This window comes from Strigops habroptila, chromosome 5 (genome assembly GCF_004027225.2).
Source record: "Strigops habroptila isolate Jane chromosome 5, bStrHab1.2.pri, whole genome shotgun sequence".
In the NCBI taxonomy this organism is placed as follows: Eukaryota; Metazoa; Chordata; class Aves; order Psittaciformes; family Psittacidae; genus Strigops; species Strigops habroptila.
The window spans coordinates 46,923,875-46,943,528 of NC_044281.2; the positions used below are offsets into that span (position 1 = coordinate 46,923,875).

Consider the following 19,654-nt stretch of genomic DNA (forward strand, 5'->3'; position numbering starts at 1 on the left):
AATCATGGTTAGTCACTTCCCTTAGGAAAACTCACTCCCCTCCAAGGAAACTGCCATGCTCTGAAAGTCTATATGAATACTGGCTTCTGATACCTTTCTGGGGATATTTGGTAGAGTGGAAAAGGTGTTTCTGCATTGCATGGAAATGCCAGAGGAACATACTATCACAGCCCTTTCCTTCCACGGCTATTTTACAGACCCATGCAGGCACTGAAATCAGCTGCTCTTTAAAAAACCCCAGACAAATGAAGAATATTTGATCCTGCAATGCACAATTTTTACTAATTCCTCTCCTGGGAAAGTGGTAAACAAGTGGGGCAAACAAAGGCAGTGCCTGACAATTTTAGCACAAAGCCAGCAACAGGTGGAAGAGCAGGACCCTGCCCCATAGGTATTGTCCTGTCTGCATTCCCCTTTGAATGACCTTATCGCTGGCAGTCTGGCTCCATCTGTGCCTACAGCCTCACTGAGTTGTGTATTTCCTATCAGTGCTCTGCAAAATTAGGAAAGCAGTTCTACTTCTGTCTTGAATTGCCATAATTAAGATGCTTTTTGCATCTGATGCCTTTCTGCGTACCGAACACAGATCACATTTCCTGGATTGTCCCCCCGCTTCTTCCCATGCCATCCACCACCCACCTCTGCTTGTGCTGGCTGCCTTCTGCACTGTGCAGGGAAGGGCAACATCTGCTCCATAATCAGGAGCATCTCCCATCCAAAATCTGGGATGGATGGGTGGCAAGCCGCAGTATGACAGGCAACAGACAGAACGCATCTCATGCATAGGACCTAAGGGTAGAGAGGACAATGGATGCCAAAACCTCTGAGGTCTGGGCATGCTCCTAGCAGGTCTCGGTGCTGGGTCAGACTTGCTGCACCAGCTCCTTTGCTGCTCCATGCACTCACTCCCCCAGGGAAAAATGCAATGAGGCTGCATCTTTAGGAAACTCAGACAAGCATGAAGCTGGGGGTTTCAACTTGTGCTGCCACTTCCTTGGAGAGGAGCATACGCTTCTTCCTGAGGCAGTAATGAGGAATGCAGGTCCCAGGAAGTGGGATCACAGTGCTGAATGCCAGGACTGACGTCCCACAGCTCTGGGAAGGAAGCCAGTGTGTCTCTTGAATCTGAATTTAAGGCTTTAGTCAGCCAGTATTTTGCTAAATAGCTCTCATCCTCTATGCACTGGACCAGATCTTGCACTTTGAACGTATCACTCAAGCCACTGACAACAGGATTCAGCAAGCTGAATAAAAATAGGATAAAACCTAGGAATAAAATAGGATAAAATAGGAAAAAACAGGATAAAACCCTGCCTGGTATGCAAAGTCAGATCAGGCAGCAGGCTGGACTTTAAAGGAAGGAAATCTCATATTTATTCATGATTTAATTAAGCTCAGGCTTTTCAGTCTGTTTTGAACATACATAAAACCAAATATATAGATAAGGTTATCATTCCTCATATCAGCCCTGTGCTTCTGAACAAAATATAGCAGTTCCAAATATTCTAGATAGAGTGATTTAATCCACTGCTGGGGTCAGACCCTTCTTTTCCCATGTAGGGATTTACAGTGTGGTACTACAGGTTTGAATCCTGAACACCAAACAAAAGACACAAGAAAAGCTAAAATACATCACTGAATGTTGTTTGAACACAAACTTTCCCATGCTTTGGGTTTTATTCATTAAAATAAAGCACACAAAATAACTCCTACCTACTATTATCAATCATAAGGATTTGCTCAGGAAAACAAATATACTTGGGCATTCAGAACAAATCACTTCAAAGAAAGGGAATATTTTGGCCGCCATGGCAGCCCAGAAGAGAGTAAAACCAAACATTTTTGCTGCTGGTAGCTTGCAGCTGACTCCTAGACAGACTGTTAGTGATGCGTGATGCTATTTTTAAACAGCAATTGTTTAGTCACTTCTGTTCCCCTGGGCTGAGTCTAAAAATGATGCCTCCAGACCACTTTGTCTACAAGCAGGTAGCAATAATTTGATCGCATCCTTCATGGCTGCAGAGGAGATGGAGCTGTATGAAATATCGGCAACATGTTTCACGGAGGAACTAAATACTGAGCAGAAGCGAGAGTGTGTTGATCATGACATCTAAGTGGTGTAATGTCACCAAGCGATCTGCTATGAAACATATCATCATCTCCAACAGAACAGTGAATAGCTTGATTAACACTGTATATTCTTTTCTGGCTTACTTTTTTTGCTGCACTTAACTTTTGGGGCTCATGTAACCATTTTATATAAAAGGCACAGATTATTCTAAAGGACATATGTACTTATATGTAAGCATTTCAAGAGTGGGTATTTCTGAAATTGTTTAAATTGTATTGACCTTGCTGTTGGTTTGTGACGGTTGACAGCTCTATTGTGAACTTCTCTCAAGGGAAGCAGAATTAAATACAGTTGGTCTTGCCAGGTAGAGAGTGTGACAGTGTCTCACCAAGACCTGAACCATAGCCTCCTTGCAAATCTTTACTAAGAGCAACCATACTCTACATGTAGACTTTTACAGCATACCTGCGTCTTACTTGTAATACAGAAACAACTCCTATTATTAATGTTAGAAGCATTGACTCTTGCAGAAAAGCATTCATTTCAGTAAACTGGAGATATTTCCCCAGTCAAACTGTGATGTAACTCTTTGTAGATCAGCAGCATTGTGCAAGTGAGAAACTTGACTTAATAGATGGAGCAAAGACTTAAACCTCCAGCACACAGAGTAATAGCCTGGCTTCACAGATGTCAATGGGAATTTCACTACTGACTTCCATAAGGCCAGGATCTCACCCATATCTGCATAGATGATTAATAGCTCCCCTGCCTTTCAATATCCTCTCTGGCTAACAATAAATTATCTCTGTCAGTGATTACTTTTAAGATGTAGCTCATAAAAATGCTTGTGAAAAGCAAATAGTTTTGCCTTTGGGACATACTATATTAAAGTAATTGTTGGATATTTTTGAAATCTTCCCCAGATGGATTGCCACAGGGCACTGCAAGATCTTCCTGCCTTCATTTCAAATAATCCCAGCCACTTGTCCTGCTATAGTGTTACCCTTGCAGATTTTTTTCAGAAAAAAGGAATTAAGCTTTCTATCAAAATGCACTTAATATGAGCATTTACTAAATGGTTTTGCCTCCTTCCTTGTTTATGGGTTTGCAGAGATACTTTTGTTCACTTTGAGAAAAGACAAATACTGTCCCTAGTATCTGGAGGGTTTTGGTGGTTTTGATTTTGTGTTTTGTTTTGGGTTTTTTCGGGGGGGGGGGGGGGGGGATTGGTTTGTTTGTTTTTTTCTGGTTTTGGTTTTTTTGCATATACATGTACCCTGAAGAAATGGTGCTCAGTACAAGTTGATGTGTGAATCTGCTACTGTAATTTTATTTGCATCATCTGAAAGTATTGGCCAAATGCCAGCTTCAGGGTGTATGTCGCTAGAAAGAAAAAGCCTTACTGATAAAGAAATACATAAGTTCTGATTTTGAAAGCTGCAGGACCCCTCCTTTCAATAATCTTCTGGAGGGGACACTGGCTATTTAACACCTCTTTTGGTCAGATAAGTCATTCCCATTACTTCCTCTCCTTTCCTTTTTTTTCATTATTTGAATAAGCTTCTAAGATCAGGTGGAAAAGGATTCCACCAGGACCAGTATTCCCAACTGGTCCAGCTGCCAGCAAGTTAGTTTCTTGGGTTACCCTTTCTGTTTTTTCTCACTCCCTGTACCATTTACTCACTCTTCTTCAATCTCCTGCATTCTTATTCAGAGGAAGGGCACTGGGTTACTGACTTACACAAGGCTTCGCATGCATTAAGACAGACAAAGGGTTAACCACAAAGTGGATATCTCCTTGGCTTGCATGCAATATTGCAGAAATATTCGGGCTCCTTGGGGACTCCAGCAGTGACTTCCACTTTCTCCACTGAGAAAATAATAATAATTTACTGCTACCCTTTGTTTCTCATCTGTTACTTATTTATCCATGAAAGAATTTCCTCTCTCATCCTGCTGCAATTTTCTTTTAAGACTTTTTTGACAGAAATCTGTGAAAGCCTCTTGAACGCACAGATGTTGAACTCTGTCCCTCTTGCATGGAGAAGAGCAGCTGAGCCCTATTTTTCTATGTGGGGGGAGAGCAGCTGTCATACTGTCATCAAGGAAAAAGGGCTGGAGAACTACAGGTCCATATTCATATCCTTGTGATTAGACCCAAAAGTGAAGTATCAGTATCTCGGGCCAGATCCTTCACAGCCATAAACATCACGTGTGTTTTGATATCATCAGCTCTCTTTTGCTGCAGTTCCAGTATTGAACAAAAATTTTAAGGCCCTTGAAGTTATTTTGCACATGTAACTGGTATTGGATATCACCTAATATTGAGTGTCCTTTTATTTCAGTATGAGTGCACAGCCTGCTGCTGCTTTCTCTTTAGATGGTCGTGTAGCACACAGTCATGAAAGAGTTTCTTAGGTTATTGAAGTGAGTACCCATATAAACCAGGATCACTGGAACAAGGCTTAGCATAAAGGTCTTTCGTCTCTCTACTCTTGTTCTTTTCCTCCACTGCCTATATCCTCATCGCAGGCAAAGAACAAGGCAGAATTTGTACTGCCCAGAGGAGAAGAGAAGAGAGGGAGAGAGGAAGAGGACCAAATCAGCATTTTGAATTAGAACCACATTTTTCAAGAGGAATCTATCTAAAGCCCCAGGTAGTGATTGTAAAACTATTATCAACGAAGACCTATCTAGCAAATAGCTTAAAATTCTTCTACCTCCACCCAGCGTACACTGCAGAGCTTGGGAAGAGAAAGAGGCTTCTCAGTGTCCCACTAGATCAGCTATACCCAAGTCAGCAAAAGTCCTCCCTGAGTAGGAAGGCCAACAGCAGACGAGCTGGACTTCAAACTGAGGAGAGGCAAAGTCATTCTATGGGAGGAGTCATTCTGCAGTGTTAAGACCGGGATTAAACTTAATGTACTCATGCTGTCTTCATTTGTGCACTTGCACAGATAGCAGATCTACTCCGCTCCAGCTATATGGAAGAAGAGTTATATAAAGATGAATGTGATCTTTGTTTAGAAGTAGATTTAATTTTTTGATACCTTGTTGTTTCACACAGCATCGTGCACTGTGTTTCCTCATTTCTAGCTCTCCTCCTCCATGTCGCAATTTCGGAGTTTCATTGTTATTCCATCTACTGACATGAAAGGGTTAAATGCTGTGATTCCCTAACAGCCTTAGTGGAATCAGCCTGGGGGAATTAACCCCTTGGAGGGTTTCTATTCCATTGTGAAGCAGGCTGTAACATGTTTCACACTGACTGCGCCTCTTGAACTATTTTCTTATATCACAGTTGACTTTTTTCCACCAGTACTTTCCTTTGACCCTTCTACCACCTTCCTTCTTCATGATCCATAAGGGTATTTATGCAGACATAAGATGCTCCAAAGATAGGCAGAAATTTGACAAGGAGTTATTTGACACCCCCAAGGTCACACCTGTGAAGTTTCATTAACTCCAAAGCACAATGTTTACTCTAACATCAAACAGCAGGTAAAAGGACAATATATTTTAATGTCTTGCCAAAAATAGGTGGAAGGCAGTTATAAAGAGACATTCACCTAACTTTAAAATTCCTACTTTTAGAGTATGCACCATGGGGTGCAAAAACTCAGGGGGTTTTTGTCTAATAGAATTTATGAATTAATGTCAGTTCTTTTATTTTGGAAACTATATCATTTCAAGTTACATTATCCTTTTGCAGTTTCTATTCCTATAAACCTTGAATTCTTTGTTAATTCTCTTGGAAAAGAAACTATTCCCCTTTTTAAAATACTTGTATCCATGAGGGAAGACAATGTATCAATTTAACCCTCCTAAACACACATAGCTTTCAAAAAATAAAGTGTAATGTCAACAGTGATTTGCATTAGAATTATGTCAACGACTGTAGTTTTCCTTTGTGAGCTGTATCTTGACTAGGGGAAGCTGTCTGTTTTTAAGGTTTTAGGCTCCTTTTCCCCAAGATTGAAAGTGAGGTTTTTTCATTTATGCCTGGTTTAAAACAATTATTTGAGCAGTAGCCTATGGGGGGCACTCAAGTACTGCAAACAGAACCTACTCCTCTCGAACTAGTCAGATTTTGCTGCGATGGAATGGGGCAGACCCTGGGGCACATTTTCGCATTACCTTTTATACAGAGAACAAAAGTGGATAAAATGAGCTAAAACATTTTTTGTCGGAGCCTTACTATTCCCCGATGAAAGACAAAGTGATATTAAAAGGTGAATTTAAACGACATTCAGAGCCTGATTATGCTAAAAGCGTGAAAGCATTGCACAGACTGTGGAGCTTGTCTGCATTTTTTAAATCCTAAACAAGGTACCTTGTCCATTATGTTTCAATAGTAGACACAATTATTATTCGCCTACTGAGTTTTTAGGATTATTTTAAACTTAATGACATTCACATGTTCTGTTCCTAATTTTATAGAGTGAAACAATTATTTATTCAAATTATTTTGATTTTTTTTATTTTCCCCCCATGAAGGAAAATGTTGCCTACTGTTGTAGTCATGGCTGTTTGCCACAGCAGTCATTGGGACTGCTACCATAAAGCCTTTATCCGATGGCAAAAAACTTATACCAGGCATTCCTTTATTTGATCTGGTTTTTATGATTAATCAGATTTAACTGAAAACCAGAATGAAAATCCTGCTATGGCACCTGGCTGCCATCACACAATAATTTGCTTTGAAGTGGGGGGGAAAGGCTCATTTAATCTTTAAAGTGCTGTTGTGCAGAACCATAATTTTTCATTCTGATAGATTTTGGAGGAAGAGACTGTAAAATTGAATATAATAGCTGTTGGCAGGATAATTTTCCAAACATCTCAAACTGGTAAATGCTACTAATTTTTCCTAAAGGAAATGTTAAAGGAAGTTTGAATAGTAAACAGGAGCTCTCATGCCTGGCCAGGCAGCACTGATGCCGCTGCAATGCAATAGGGCTGGGACAGAGATTGGTACGATGCACCGGTAGCTGTAGGGCTAAACCTCATCTAAGTACTAAAATTCAGCTTCTCTGGAGAAGAAATGGTTGTTCCAGAAGGAAAGCATTCATATAGACTTCTATAATGCTTGTGTTCGACATTTATCAAGAAGGGTAAATTATCTAGCAATGTAGAGGTATCTTTGGGATGGATCAAGCAATGTAGAGATATCTTTGGGATGGAAAGGGAGCCCTTCCCTTGGGAAAAGCATCTAAAATATAACACCACATCAAGAAATGCAAAGTGATATCCCTGCTTTGCTCCAAAATGAGATACTTTTTGCATGTGGAGCTGATACACAAGAGATACTAGCAACTTTACCTTTTTTATAAGTAAGTTTATTATCATTTAATTTAATTTATTGTCATACGGAGAAGTGATTTACATATTTCCAGGGCATGTCAGATAACCACAAGCTTCCCAGGTTTGTCACACCTATTTGTGCTGTATACCCTCTTTTTCTTCATGATGTGATGCATGATTGTGAATACATGATTGATCTATGGCATAGCAGGATCTATTACAATGCATATTAAATGGCACAAATTCTCTGCGATTTCAGTAATGTCAGATGTAAGTCTTAAAAAAAACCCCAAACTTGTTTTTTAAGTATTTATTCTAGTTTCTGAGGTTCTGGCAAATGGCAAATATGTGCTCCTTAAGAGCAGTGAAACATGTAAACCTAACAGGAGATTGTGAAAATAGATAATGACTTCTGTCAAACTACATTATCCATTATGTATTATTATTATTTTAATAACTTGCTATCACTGAGAAAGATCTCACTAGGTTTTTCCTGATGCCATATTTAGCGGGGGGGGGGGGGGGGGGGGGGGGAAGAGGTAGGTGAAGCTGTATGCTTTGCTTCACATTGCATTGGGATCTACCAAAAAAAAAAAAAAAAAGGTGAGTTATCTCCGTAGGCAGTCTTCCTGTAGATTTCTGATTATGTTCTGTGTGAATGTTATGATCTATGGAATTAACCCAAAGTTATTACTGGTAGGACTGGCTACTTCTGCCAGCCCTTGGTAGTACTGTAGAGGTACTCAGGTGCCCAAATTCCAATCATTTCAGTAATTGGACCTTCAGGACTAATGATGTAGAACAAATTTGTGTTTACCTTTAAGGATGTGCTCACGGGTATTTGTAAGATGAACTCAAGGTGTCCACTGTCTTGGAAAATCACTTCCTATTAAACAAAGATAATTTTTTTGATGGTACCTGCAACTACAGAGTATATTTATTTTGGGATAAACTGGAGGAAGAAGTACTTTGAACTGGTTAATATGTTACATGGTCTGGACACAAATTTTACCATGGGAGATATTTTTCTCTCTTTTTTCTACTTTTCCTCAGCATCGGCCATAAACATTATTTTTTTGGACAAGGAGTTTCTACTTCACTTACTGGAAATAAATTTAATCTGTTGCTGCACATTGGTGCAGCACCTCTGAGTACAGCAGGATGCCAGGTAAGGAAGTTGGCCTGTTTTATATAAGCAACTTAATTTATTGAGTAATAAAATAATTTGAAAGTTTCTTTTGAAAGGGATTTTTCTTTTTATTTTTTTCCTCACAATTGTCCTTTAAGTAGACTTCAAAAGGTGATGAGTTCTTTTCTGTTCTAATAACTTTTATGAGCCTATTTTTATGAGAAACAAACCTTACAATCAGCATTAAGATCTCCCATTTATGTCTTTGCTAAAGCATATCCAGTTAACTGTGAAATGTCACTTCTCCCAAGCAGATGTCTGGGTACCAGAAGCCGGTGTTCGGCTGCCTTGTCTTGAACAGACTTGCATTAGTGCATTGCATTTAACTTGATCTGGCATATGGTCCAGTACCATCTCTCAAGTATTTGCAAGCAAAATGATCTAACGGAATTTCTTTACAACAGTCAGAAGATGGAGATTAGGAACAGATCAGGATGATGCTTTCCAGGTTTAGGACTTTGGGTTTTTCTTGTTGCAGTTATTGTTTAGCACCGCACTTGCGTGGCAGGTCTTCCCACTGATCCATTTTCATGTGTTTTCTAATTCCTCCCAATTTATTTATCAAAACCATGCCAAAACATCTCAAATGCCATGCAACAATTTCCATTCATGGCACTTGGTATGCAAATATATACATTATAGCTCACACATGAAGAACTTTTCCAGCAACTGATGGAGATGCACATTCAGATAGTCTTTAATAATGAAACCACTGTTGCACTGCAGTAATGAAAAATTCCTTTAGGGATGTTTTCTCCAGTAGAGACAGCTTGTAATGCAAAACCTTCAATTCTGGTAGAATGGGTTCTTTTTTTAATCTTTGGTCTTTCTTCTCTTCTCGCTCCTCTCAAATGCTTTATTCCTTCTTTCTGCTCCTGTGTCATCTGCTGCCTGGCAACTTTTCTCTGTCTGGTGGGACAGGGCAGGGCACCCGACCGCCTTCAGACCAACTGCCAGCACCATCCCCTAGCAACTCGGCTGAGCACCTGCGAGGCTCTCCAAAGGGCTGCACACATCGCCAGCAACATCTGTACCTACCACCCCACATCCTGCAGCATCCTCTAACTCACCCCCTGTCACATTGGGCAGTGGGGGAATCGTTGATGTCACCGTCCTTACTTGCCCATGCACTTCTCAAAGGACATGGCTGATATACAATAAATAAGTAATGGCATAAACCAATTTTCAGTGAGGCAATGGAAGTAGTTTCATAGTGACTAAAGTCAGAATTACCTTTGGCTGATAATTAACATTCCTGTGTTGAGCTATACCAGCAAGTACAAATGATTGGTGCTACTTTGTTTAATTTATCTCAATAAGAGATTTCATAATATTCTATAGCTTGATGAATTCATTTATTTTACCTGTCAGTGTTAATAACTCTGATTAGGAGGAAGAAGTTGTAAAGCACTGTAGGAGCAACAGATCTCTAGCAGCAGTTTTAACTTTGATTTTTCTGTCCAGCAAGTTCTTCACTCTAGTCTCCTGTATAATTAACATTTTTGGCTGTAGCAAGGAAAAGACATTTCTACACGCTCAATTCCTTTCTGTCTCTCTCCGTACTTGTTCTCAGTTCAACTCCCTGGTGCTTCTGGTTCATTTTTTTTCAAACACAAGTGGCTGGAGACTTCAATAAATATTTGAAAACTGATCTGGTTCCTGATCTGTGTATCTGCCACTAGTCCTGCATGTCTCTATCTTCACCTATCATGCAGAAATCTGAATGAAGTTGTGTGCAGACAAACAACAGCAGGGAAGCTGGAATCACAGAAACTATATCCAGCTAAAATCTCCATTTCCTTTATGTTTTTCTCGGGTCTGAGGTATAGGAAGAGCATGTTATACAGCAGGTGATTGCTTAAAGTGTTTGAATTATATGCATAGATACTGGCTTCGATTTTCTATCTGGTCCCTTCAGCAAATGCTTTTAGGTTTATTCATAGAAGATACACATTAAAACTTTCATACAGCTCTCGGTGCTGCTTTATTTTATTTTGAGGTGTGAAGGAAATATGAGAATGCCAGTTACTCCTATGTATTTGCACTGTACTGTTGAAGTCTTTCCATCCCGTCATATAGAGATGTCCTACCACTCCATCACTTGATAGCGAGTGATATTTAATGGAAATGAAGCTGAGAGTGATTTATCAAAGGTCAACTTTTATTTGTTCAACAGCCTGTATTTTAAAACCAGGCTTCTAGGATAATTATTGCCTCATAGCGCTATCTTAAAGCAAGCTACGTTTTTAGGCAGCAATTTGACAAATGAATACTTACAGGTAATTTCATTTTTAGTCATAATTCTGACTGCATACTCTGTATTGACACTTTATGTCCTGTAAACAAGGAGGCCAGTGACTTTTATTATAAATATTATTTAAATATTTTAATAAGTGTATGTGCATATGTGATCTGCAGTATTGAAAGCAAGATCAATTAATTCTTCAAAGATTCTCATAAATGTTAATGTTTAAAATGGGCAGTAAATTGCACCATATCATTAAAGGCAATTATTCAAGTAGAATAGAAGGACTGTTGTTAAATAAGTATAGAATAAGAACAGGGAGTAAATTGGAAATAAAGCATCAGATGGTTGAAAAGTAGGATTTTAGTTGAGGTGTTTTTGTGAGAAGACACGAAAGGGCAGCACGCCAATTAACAGATAATGTTTGGGGGAAAAGCATGACCACTTGTAACCTCGCAGATCTTGAAGCTTTTGCAGGAGATGCAAGAAGTCAAGATGAAAGAAGGCAATTTTGTAAAGACAGTTCCATATCCCAAGAATACAGGGACAGCATGTTCACTTGCGAATATGTGTTTCTTTATACCATGTGACAGTACTGGCATGTGGGAAATGTCACTGATTTGAGCAGGAGTTCCTCACAACTTGGTATTCCCTGGCTTTCCTTCCCACATGATCTCATTTGGCTCTAGCATCTACATACTTTCATATCTGAAATGTAAAAGGTTGCTCAAATAAAATTGTAATTTACATGTAAGAGCCATATAGGTGGCTCTAGTGGTTTACAGAAGGAAGCAAAGCGATCTCATCAGGATATGCGGTGGAATAACATTTCAGTGGGACACCTGCATGACTTCATTTTGGTTATGAAAGCAACTGATTTCCAAGACCATGATCACTGCCAGATTTTTTTCACCTGAATTCAGACCTGCTCATTTCTGTATCAGCAAAGGTTTTCTACACTGGGATCTATAATTCTGCTCAGTTACAGCTGCACAAATACTAATTCAGTGTGGAGGAATTACATAGCCTTTAAAGAGAATAGATAAATGCAGAATTGGATCCAACTGGGTTTTTTTCCTCAGCTGTAAATTGTTTGCAGTAATAAAGTTAACAGCAACCCCCTGAGTCCTGCCAGGCCGTGAGACCAGGAATGGACTACTGAGTTCTTGGGAAAGTGTATCCTGGGGTCCTTCCCCTTTTTCAGCAGAAATAGTTAGATACTTTATATTTCTCCTAGGTTGTGTGTTACTCTGCCCTTCAGCATTGCCTGGCCTTTCTGCTGCAGAAGCCTTTTGGCTGTACTGCTTCATATAAAAGGCATTTAGGTTTTGTGTTGGGGAATATAAACATGAAGTTAGAAGGACTGAGGTTTTACCCTTGAAAAGTAAAGGTCTCAGCAGCTGATTTTAGCACCTTACTGTCTTTAGAGGAAACACATATCTGAGGATGATATAAAAGCTTTATCACCTTTCATCTGTTAAAGGGCCTGGTTTAAAAAACCCTCATGTATGTGAAAATGTGATAAGCAAACCCTGTGTTCTGTGACACATCCAAGGTAATACTCTTACATAAAATTAAACTTACAATTCGGCAGCATGAAGCAGGGACCAAACACTAGGTGTGAGCTCGTGGCCTGCGTGGACGTACCTCAGGAAGCACTGTTCAGCCAAGTGTGCCTGAGCTGCTTTGGATGTCAACTTTGTGTTTACAAACCTGCGTAGCCGCCTCACGGCACTTTCATCCCTGCAGCTTAATAAAGCACGGGGGTTTGTGGCGGTGCTTTTTTAATCTATTTTAATTTCTGCTGACTCACCGCCGTGCCACCCACACCTTCCGGCGGTTTGTCTTTGGGAATCTAAAAAAATTATCTCAAAAACTGCTAAAAAACAAGCCCAGCGAGGCAGGACAGACGGGAACGACACGCGGCCGCGGCCCCCGCGCGCACAGACCGGCTTCTCGCCTGCCGCTCCGCGGGCGCGGTGCGGGGGGCGGGCCGGCGGCAGGGGGGGGGTGGTGCGCGGGGCGGGGCGGAGCGCGGCGCTGCGGGCCGGCGGCGCCCCGCGCTGCCCGCTCGCTGCGTGAGGCGAGCCCAGCCGCGCTCCGCGTTGAAAAGTGACGGCGCGGCGGCGGCTCCCGCAGAGGCTCCGCGTACGCGGCTGGTTGAAGGGCCGGCAGGTTTGCTCTTGCCGCGGCGCGGTCGCCGCGATGTTCGTGTTCCTCCTGGCCCTGGCGACGCTCTGGGGATTACCGCCCGTCGCTGCGGTGCTTGCAGCTGGGGTCCGCGGAGGTAAGGCGCGCCCGTGGCGAGGCGCGCAGCGGGGCGCCGGGGCTCGCCCTTCCGCGCCGCCCGCTGAACTTTCCGCCGGTGTCGGATTCTCCCCGGGAAGTTTTTCCGCCGCGGTGCCTTGCGCGCCTCCCTGCCCTTCCGCGATGCGTGGCCGCGGAGCGCTCCGTGCAAACTTGGGTGCCGGCAGCACTGCGCTGGGCTGCGGCTCCTTGTGGAACTAGGACGGGGCGAGCTCCAGAGCGGCGACAAGTGAATGGGGACAGGGGTTTGGCGGACGGGTGTGCCCCGCGGTGATCGGTTTGAAGTCACGGGCTCCCACTTAGCGCTGCGCTATGAGGAGTTAATCAGCTGCGGGATCTAGCCCGGCCGTGGGGTCCCCATTGCTAGCAGGAGCGATGCCAGCCGGCGCTCCCAGGGCTGGGTACCGCGGGCATGGCCAGTGCCCGCCGCCCTCCTGAGCGCTGCGAAAGTTCCTTCTCTTAATCCTGCGAAGTTACCATCCGGTTGGTACCTGGGCTTATATTTAGGCAACGGGTCCCTGCCGGCCTCGGGGGCAGCGGCGAGGAAGAAGGAGCTCAGGAGCCCTTAGCCCAGGTGCGGAAAATTTCCGAAGTTGCAAGTCTCTCAATTTTTATTTTTTTTTTTTTTTTTTCCCCAGAAGGCGGCTATGATCAGAGGGTAGCTAGTGGTCGTCCTGCCGGAGTTAGTCTCAGGATTTCTTGTCGCATTTTCTACGCTTGCCAGCCCTTTCTCATTTTCCTTGGAGGTGTTTAAATCGAATATTTTCTAAGTACAGGTTAAGCTCCGCTTCTGCTCTGCTCAGGTGCCGCCACGGCAGCGTGCCGCTCTGACTCAGGCGTTCCTACCGCTGTAGAAACGCTGCTAACCAGAAAATAGTCTGTCGGCTTCTTTGCAGCCCTTCAGTTTGAAAACTGCCTGGTCTCATGAATGAGACTGCTCTGAATGTTGTTGTACCCAGTCTGCGAGGATTTAGCTAGACTTCAGTAGAAATAAAACTCTGTAAAGCACTGATTTCTCGCTGTTATGTATCCAGCTCCTCTCCGTCACGTACACACTACCTACTAAATTGTTTACTAACTGCTTGCAACTCGTTTGGGCTAGTGCGGATGCCTCTAGATAGTAAGTCAGTCTTGGATATAGGTCTTTGCTTCAGTCGAACTGCCAAACCTCTCTGGTCCCTTTCCCACCTAGCTGACAAAATTACATAAGAGATGCATGCTTTAAAAATGAGAAATAACTGCCTATCAAAGAGAAGTATAGCTGCAGCATCACAAACTTGCACGTTTGAAACACTGCATCGTAAGGTACAAGGATATTGCAAAGCAATGAGGGTAGTCTTCAATATAAGAGCAACTGAACAGCCAGATAGGAAAGGGTCTTAGAAAATCTTTCAGTTTTATGTAGGGTACATATGCTTTTACTTTGGTACATGAAGATTCGTGTTCGTGATAGTGCTTGTTTGATGGAAAATATTTCAAGAACTTTCCATGGTGTTCACAAAATGGTCAGATTACATTACAGCAGCTGTAGCATGCATCTGATTTTATGAATAAAAATCAAACTTTCAAAGGATTTGTGAAATTGTTCTGGAAACTGATTTGTCACTCAGTCTTTCTTGATGGAGATAAGGAGGTGCCAGTTATTCATGAATATTAATTTCTGGTGTTTAAATTTTGCTTTTTTCCTTTGTTTTGTTTTCATAGTTACCTTGCTCTGATTTAGTGTTTCACAAAAAAAAAGGGCTGTCAGCTTACATTAAAATCAGTCCCATCTTAAAAGGCAACATCCTTGTAAGTCATACCAGACCAAAAAGTGGGATAAATCAAATTTACTTAGAATCAACTAACTCATCATATCATAATGTCATATCTTATCAAAACCTAGTGAAGTACAAATTAGGACTTAAAAGGCATTTTGTTTAAAAAATGTCAAGTGGTTTCAACCTGAAAGGGATTCAGGATGAGGCAGCCAGCAAGAGAATTACATTTGGACATCAGATAAACTTTATGATACGCTGCAAAAATTGACCATACCAAGCTGATTTTCCTGTACAGGAGGAAATTGAGTCACTGGAGCATGCTCAGCTTAATGTATGTGAAAGGCACTGAAATTTGGAATGCACTGAGGCTCACCATTGGTAATAAGAGAATTGGGAAAATGTCATGGGTTGTGTTAATAGCAGCGTTGTGGTAGCCATGGTAATATAAAATGTTAGTGAGGTGCTGTAGGGAGAGGTAACACCTCCTATTAGACCAGTGGATAACATCAGGGAAGAAGAAAAAAAAAGGTGGGGGGGCACCTCTTACCTAAACCTTTTTTCTAGGCTTGTAATACAGTGAAAATCTTCCAGTCTCTGAGGTCTGTCCGGAGCCAGGATAGAACTCTAATTTTATTTTACATATATATAATTGGGAAGAGAAAGTAATATGGAGATGGGATGTTGAAAACGAGACAGAAAAAGGAAGTGAGGAGAAGGGAATCTAGCCAGGAGGGTGATAGGTAAGGGAGAAGTTCCGCAGTTGAGGTTGTACAATTTAAGCCATGGAGAGGTCTGATTTCCTTATGCTTCACTTGGTCTCTTCCTGAAGAAGCTCATGGACCCAGATTTTCTTGCAGTTGTCCTGTGAAGGAGTTGCAACTGTTGGAATGAATGAGTTTTAGAAGCCTGAGAAAAACCTTGCTGACAGCTTGTGAAGCTGAGAAGACTGCACTTGTTACCTGCTCTCCCTAAAGACATGCAGGGAACTTCACACAAGTCCCATCTCCGCCTCCTGGGTGCTCTTGAGTTGAAGGTGCTCTGTAGCTCTGGTGGGTAAATTTCCTTCCCACAGCCCTCTCCACCCTTGGAGCTTCACCTTGGCTTCATGCCTAGGCTCCTCCACCCCCCCGCCCCCTTTTTTTTTTTTCTCTTCCCCCCCCCCCCTTTTTTTTTTTTTGTTTTGTTATACTTGTTTGGGTTTTGTGTCTCTGTGCTGCAGAACAGCATTACATGAATCCACTGTACTGACTGACATGATCGCCTAGAGATTGTCCAAATTATATAGATGCCCCAGATAACAGCTTGATTTAGGTAATCTTCACAAATGTGTGGCGTTGTCAGTGATATGTGTACCACAGTGCTCTTGATGAGTGCATTGCTTGTTATTAACTGGCTTACAGTCTGTGGTGAAGCTGTGGGTTTGTTTGGGTTTGGTGGCAGATCACTGATGTTGGCAGCATTGAAGTGCTAACTTGCTGACAGATTCTTTCATGTGTGGTTTTAGTGTTCTGGATCTGTTGTTCAGGTGCTGGTGTGGTGAAGCAGCTCATCAGCAAAGTCTTGCAAGATGTCCTCCTGTAAGGTAGACTTTATACTGAATGAGAAAACATTGTCGGGTAACTTAAAACTCAAGTTCCCTGAACAATGGAATATCACATATTCAATTTTTTATTTTTTTTTTTTTTAATTTTTAAGCTGTTATAAAGAAGGAAATACATTTTTTTTCATGAACATTACTACTCTCTAGAGTCACAAACACTTCCAAAACTTCTGTCTTTGTTCTACTTATCAGGGAATTTATTGTTTTCACAGTGTCCCTTGACCATATTTAAGTGAAGGCTGGAAACAAATTACTTTTAAATGGAATTTTCAGGTTTAAGGTTCAGCTGGTGTGAGTTTGGATTACTCACCGTGGTAGCAGAAACACAAACCAGGTGAAATAAATGTCTCTTTGTGATGATTGCTGATGGCCTTCAATCCCTGGTAAGGTGTCACAGCAGGCAGTGGTGACTCCACTAGAAGGCTTTACAACTATCTTGTTATTGTAGTTTAGTGCTTGAAACTGGGTGTACCAAGCACTGCTCTACTTCACCAGGCTGAGCTCCAGCTTGGCCATCTGTTGGAAAGTATTCTCGGGGGGAAAAAAAAAAAAAAGGCTGTTTCAGTGCTATACTTACGGAGGTATATGTTCTCATACTTAAGTTATGTCTTGAACCTACATAATAAGTATTAGTATCTTATGTGCAAAAAATGCTTCCAAGGTCACAGTGACATTGCCATTTATTTATTCCGAAGAATAATATTACTTAAGAACTATCATTGGAGAGGTAAGACTATGGGGGAGGGTGAAAATATAATGAGGAATTTAGGACAATGCTTAAAAGGATGTGTGATAAGAAGTAATTAAAGACAGAAATTGTGAGGAGATGTCCACAGGTGTTATTACAGTGACTGGTTTTACAGGCAGTTGGTGATGCATAGATGCCCTCTGAGTATGTGATTGCATGCACAAAACCCTGATGCTTCTGGAATCTGCACAAACTGTATGTGTGGTTATCTGTGAACTGACATGCAGATTCTTTCTTACCTAGATAGTTACTTTAAGTTCAGTGGTTTTGGAGAGCTTTAGTATAATGAAAAGTGGTGTAGAAACATACAAGCTGTTTAAAAGGGTAAAATGCATTTGCAAACCTACGTGTTTGATGTGAAAAGATTTGTAGACTTGTTTTGTAGCAAACCTTTTTACTAAGTTCTCATACAGTTTCTGCTGATATTCCTGCAGGTTGCAGTAGCTGTCCTCCAAAGACTTAGAGAAAAGCTCTTGCTTCATACGGTGGTTCTACTGAAGTGTTACGTGGCTGCTGCTATGTAAATTCTAGCATGTGTCATACCTTTGAGGTTCATATGGACCCGAATCTTTCTTGCATTTAAAGAAAGTGGCAAAGCTCACACTGACTTCAGTCTGCAGCTTGCAAGTGCTGTTTCTCTAGCGCCTCATTAGAGGTCCTTTTATCTGTTCTTTGCAGTGGAAGAAAATAGGTTTCTCTATCGTATTGACTCTAAAGGATGTACATAATTTTAATTTGTGAATTTAGAATTCTGGCTATCTGTAGAAATGCTAGTAATTTAGATAGTAGAACATTGGTTTCATTGAAATAGCATACTTTATATCCCAGCATGTTGTTGCTTTTGTCTAGTTCATATGCGTTAATCTCTTCTTTAATAGTCTTGTTCCTTCAAATGCAATTAAAAAAAATTGTTTTGAGAATTCTTTTTAACTGCACTTAGCCAAAACATTCTCAATGATGAACCATGAAGATGAAAATACCAGAACTTGGCTATTTTTATGCAAGCCATACAAACTATTGAGTCTGTATTTAGTGTCAGTTTGGGCTAAGTGTACACATTGTAGAACTAGGTCCTAAATTTGTAAGTGCAATTAGGGACTAATTGGATTTAAAAAAGAATAAAATTGGTCAAATAATGACTGTGCACCTTCTGTCCAACGCACTAGTTTGTTTTTTAATTAGTTAGAATTTAAAGGAAAAGACACATCTATTGAAAAGAGATTTGTAAAATATTTGTAAATATAGTTATATTCCAGCTAGCTAGTCAGTTGACAATAATGCAGAAAATTGCCAAGAAGCATCAAAACTTCCTAGTGCTGTGAAGCAGAATCTTCATTTTTAGCTAATTGGTAAAGTGAAATAACCAGGACTTGTTACTGTAAAATCGGCCACCCAATGCAGCTGTGATCCTGCCGACAAGGGTGCCTTTCCTTTGTGCATGTGAGGATGCTCCGGAGCCTCTGTGGGGTGGGGAAGGGTCATTTCCTGTGGGTGCCAGGCTGTGTGCAAGTAGGGTTGGACCTCAGTAATGGAATTCCAATAAAACTCAGTGCCTTTTAATTAGATTTAATGGGAACTGGGAAGGATCATTAGAGAGGCAAACACATGCTTTTGCCAGTAATATGTTCACTATATTCACTAATCTGATTGAATTTGTGAGATCCTCATAGCAGGAGTAAGATCTTTCTATGGACCTGGAAAGTCTTATGTGAGTCTATTATGTTTTGTTATTACATATGTTGTTGCATCCCAAGCAGTATGTAAATACAGGATTAGAATTGGGCTCTGTGTGGTGTTCATGAACCCTACCAATCCAAGGGTAGAGTTGAATGCTAGAAAGAAGGTTGTATGTCATTAGCAACCACATTTTTATTGACCGTTTTGCAATAAATTGCAGTGGCGTATTGAGAACAGAACACTGCAATACATAGAATCTACTACTAAGTAAGAGGTCTTTTTAAAGATGATGTAATGCCAGTCTGGAAGTGAGGTACAGTTTAAGATTTTTATTTCTATTCAGTTAGAAATACAGTTTAATTCTCTGAGGTTAGAAAAATAGATTACAGTATTACAAGTTCTAGATGTGGTACATTGAATTTCAAAATGTGCTTTCAACACCCGCTGGATGTTCCTGAACACCTAGTGTGCTGTGTCCCACTAAATGATGTGTTCTTCCAGAGGAGCCAAACTGTTGAAACTCGTCTTCACTTAAGAAATAAGACTGTACCTATTTCCCTGTTATTTATAATATCAATTGTTTTGGACCATCTGTTCATCTATTGCATGGTCGTCAGTAGGATGTCTCTTGGTAACTTTTGTGCATGACATTATTTAGGGACTTATGCTTCAAATGTAACAGGGTAAGTGGTATAAGATGAAAGTATGAAAGTTAAGCTTTCGGAATAAGAATAATATGTATAATTCCTCAAGGTT

The 19,654-nt window shown here is 41.1% G+C and overlaps 1 protein-coding gene across 9 annotated transcripts in view; it reads left to right on the top strand.

Annotated features, from left to right (window-relative positions):
• The first annotated feature begins 12,977 nt into the window (after nt 1-12,977).
• LRP1B (LDL receptor related protein 1B) overlaps nt 12,978-19,654 on the top strand; it is a 752,766-nt gene continuing 746,089 nt past the window's right edge. For all 9 annotated transcript variants that reach the window (XM_030487472.1, XM_030487474.1, XM_030487475.1 and 6 more), the window contains exon 1: nt 12,978-13,093. In XM_030487472.1, the coding sequence (XP_030343332.1) occupies nt 13,012-13,093 (82 nt within the window). In that variant the 5' untranslated portion in view covers nt 12,978-13,011. The remainder of the gene's footprint in view (nt 13,094-19,654) is intronic.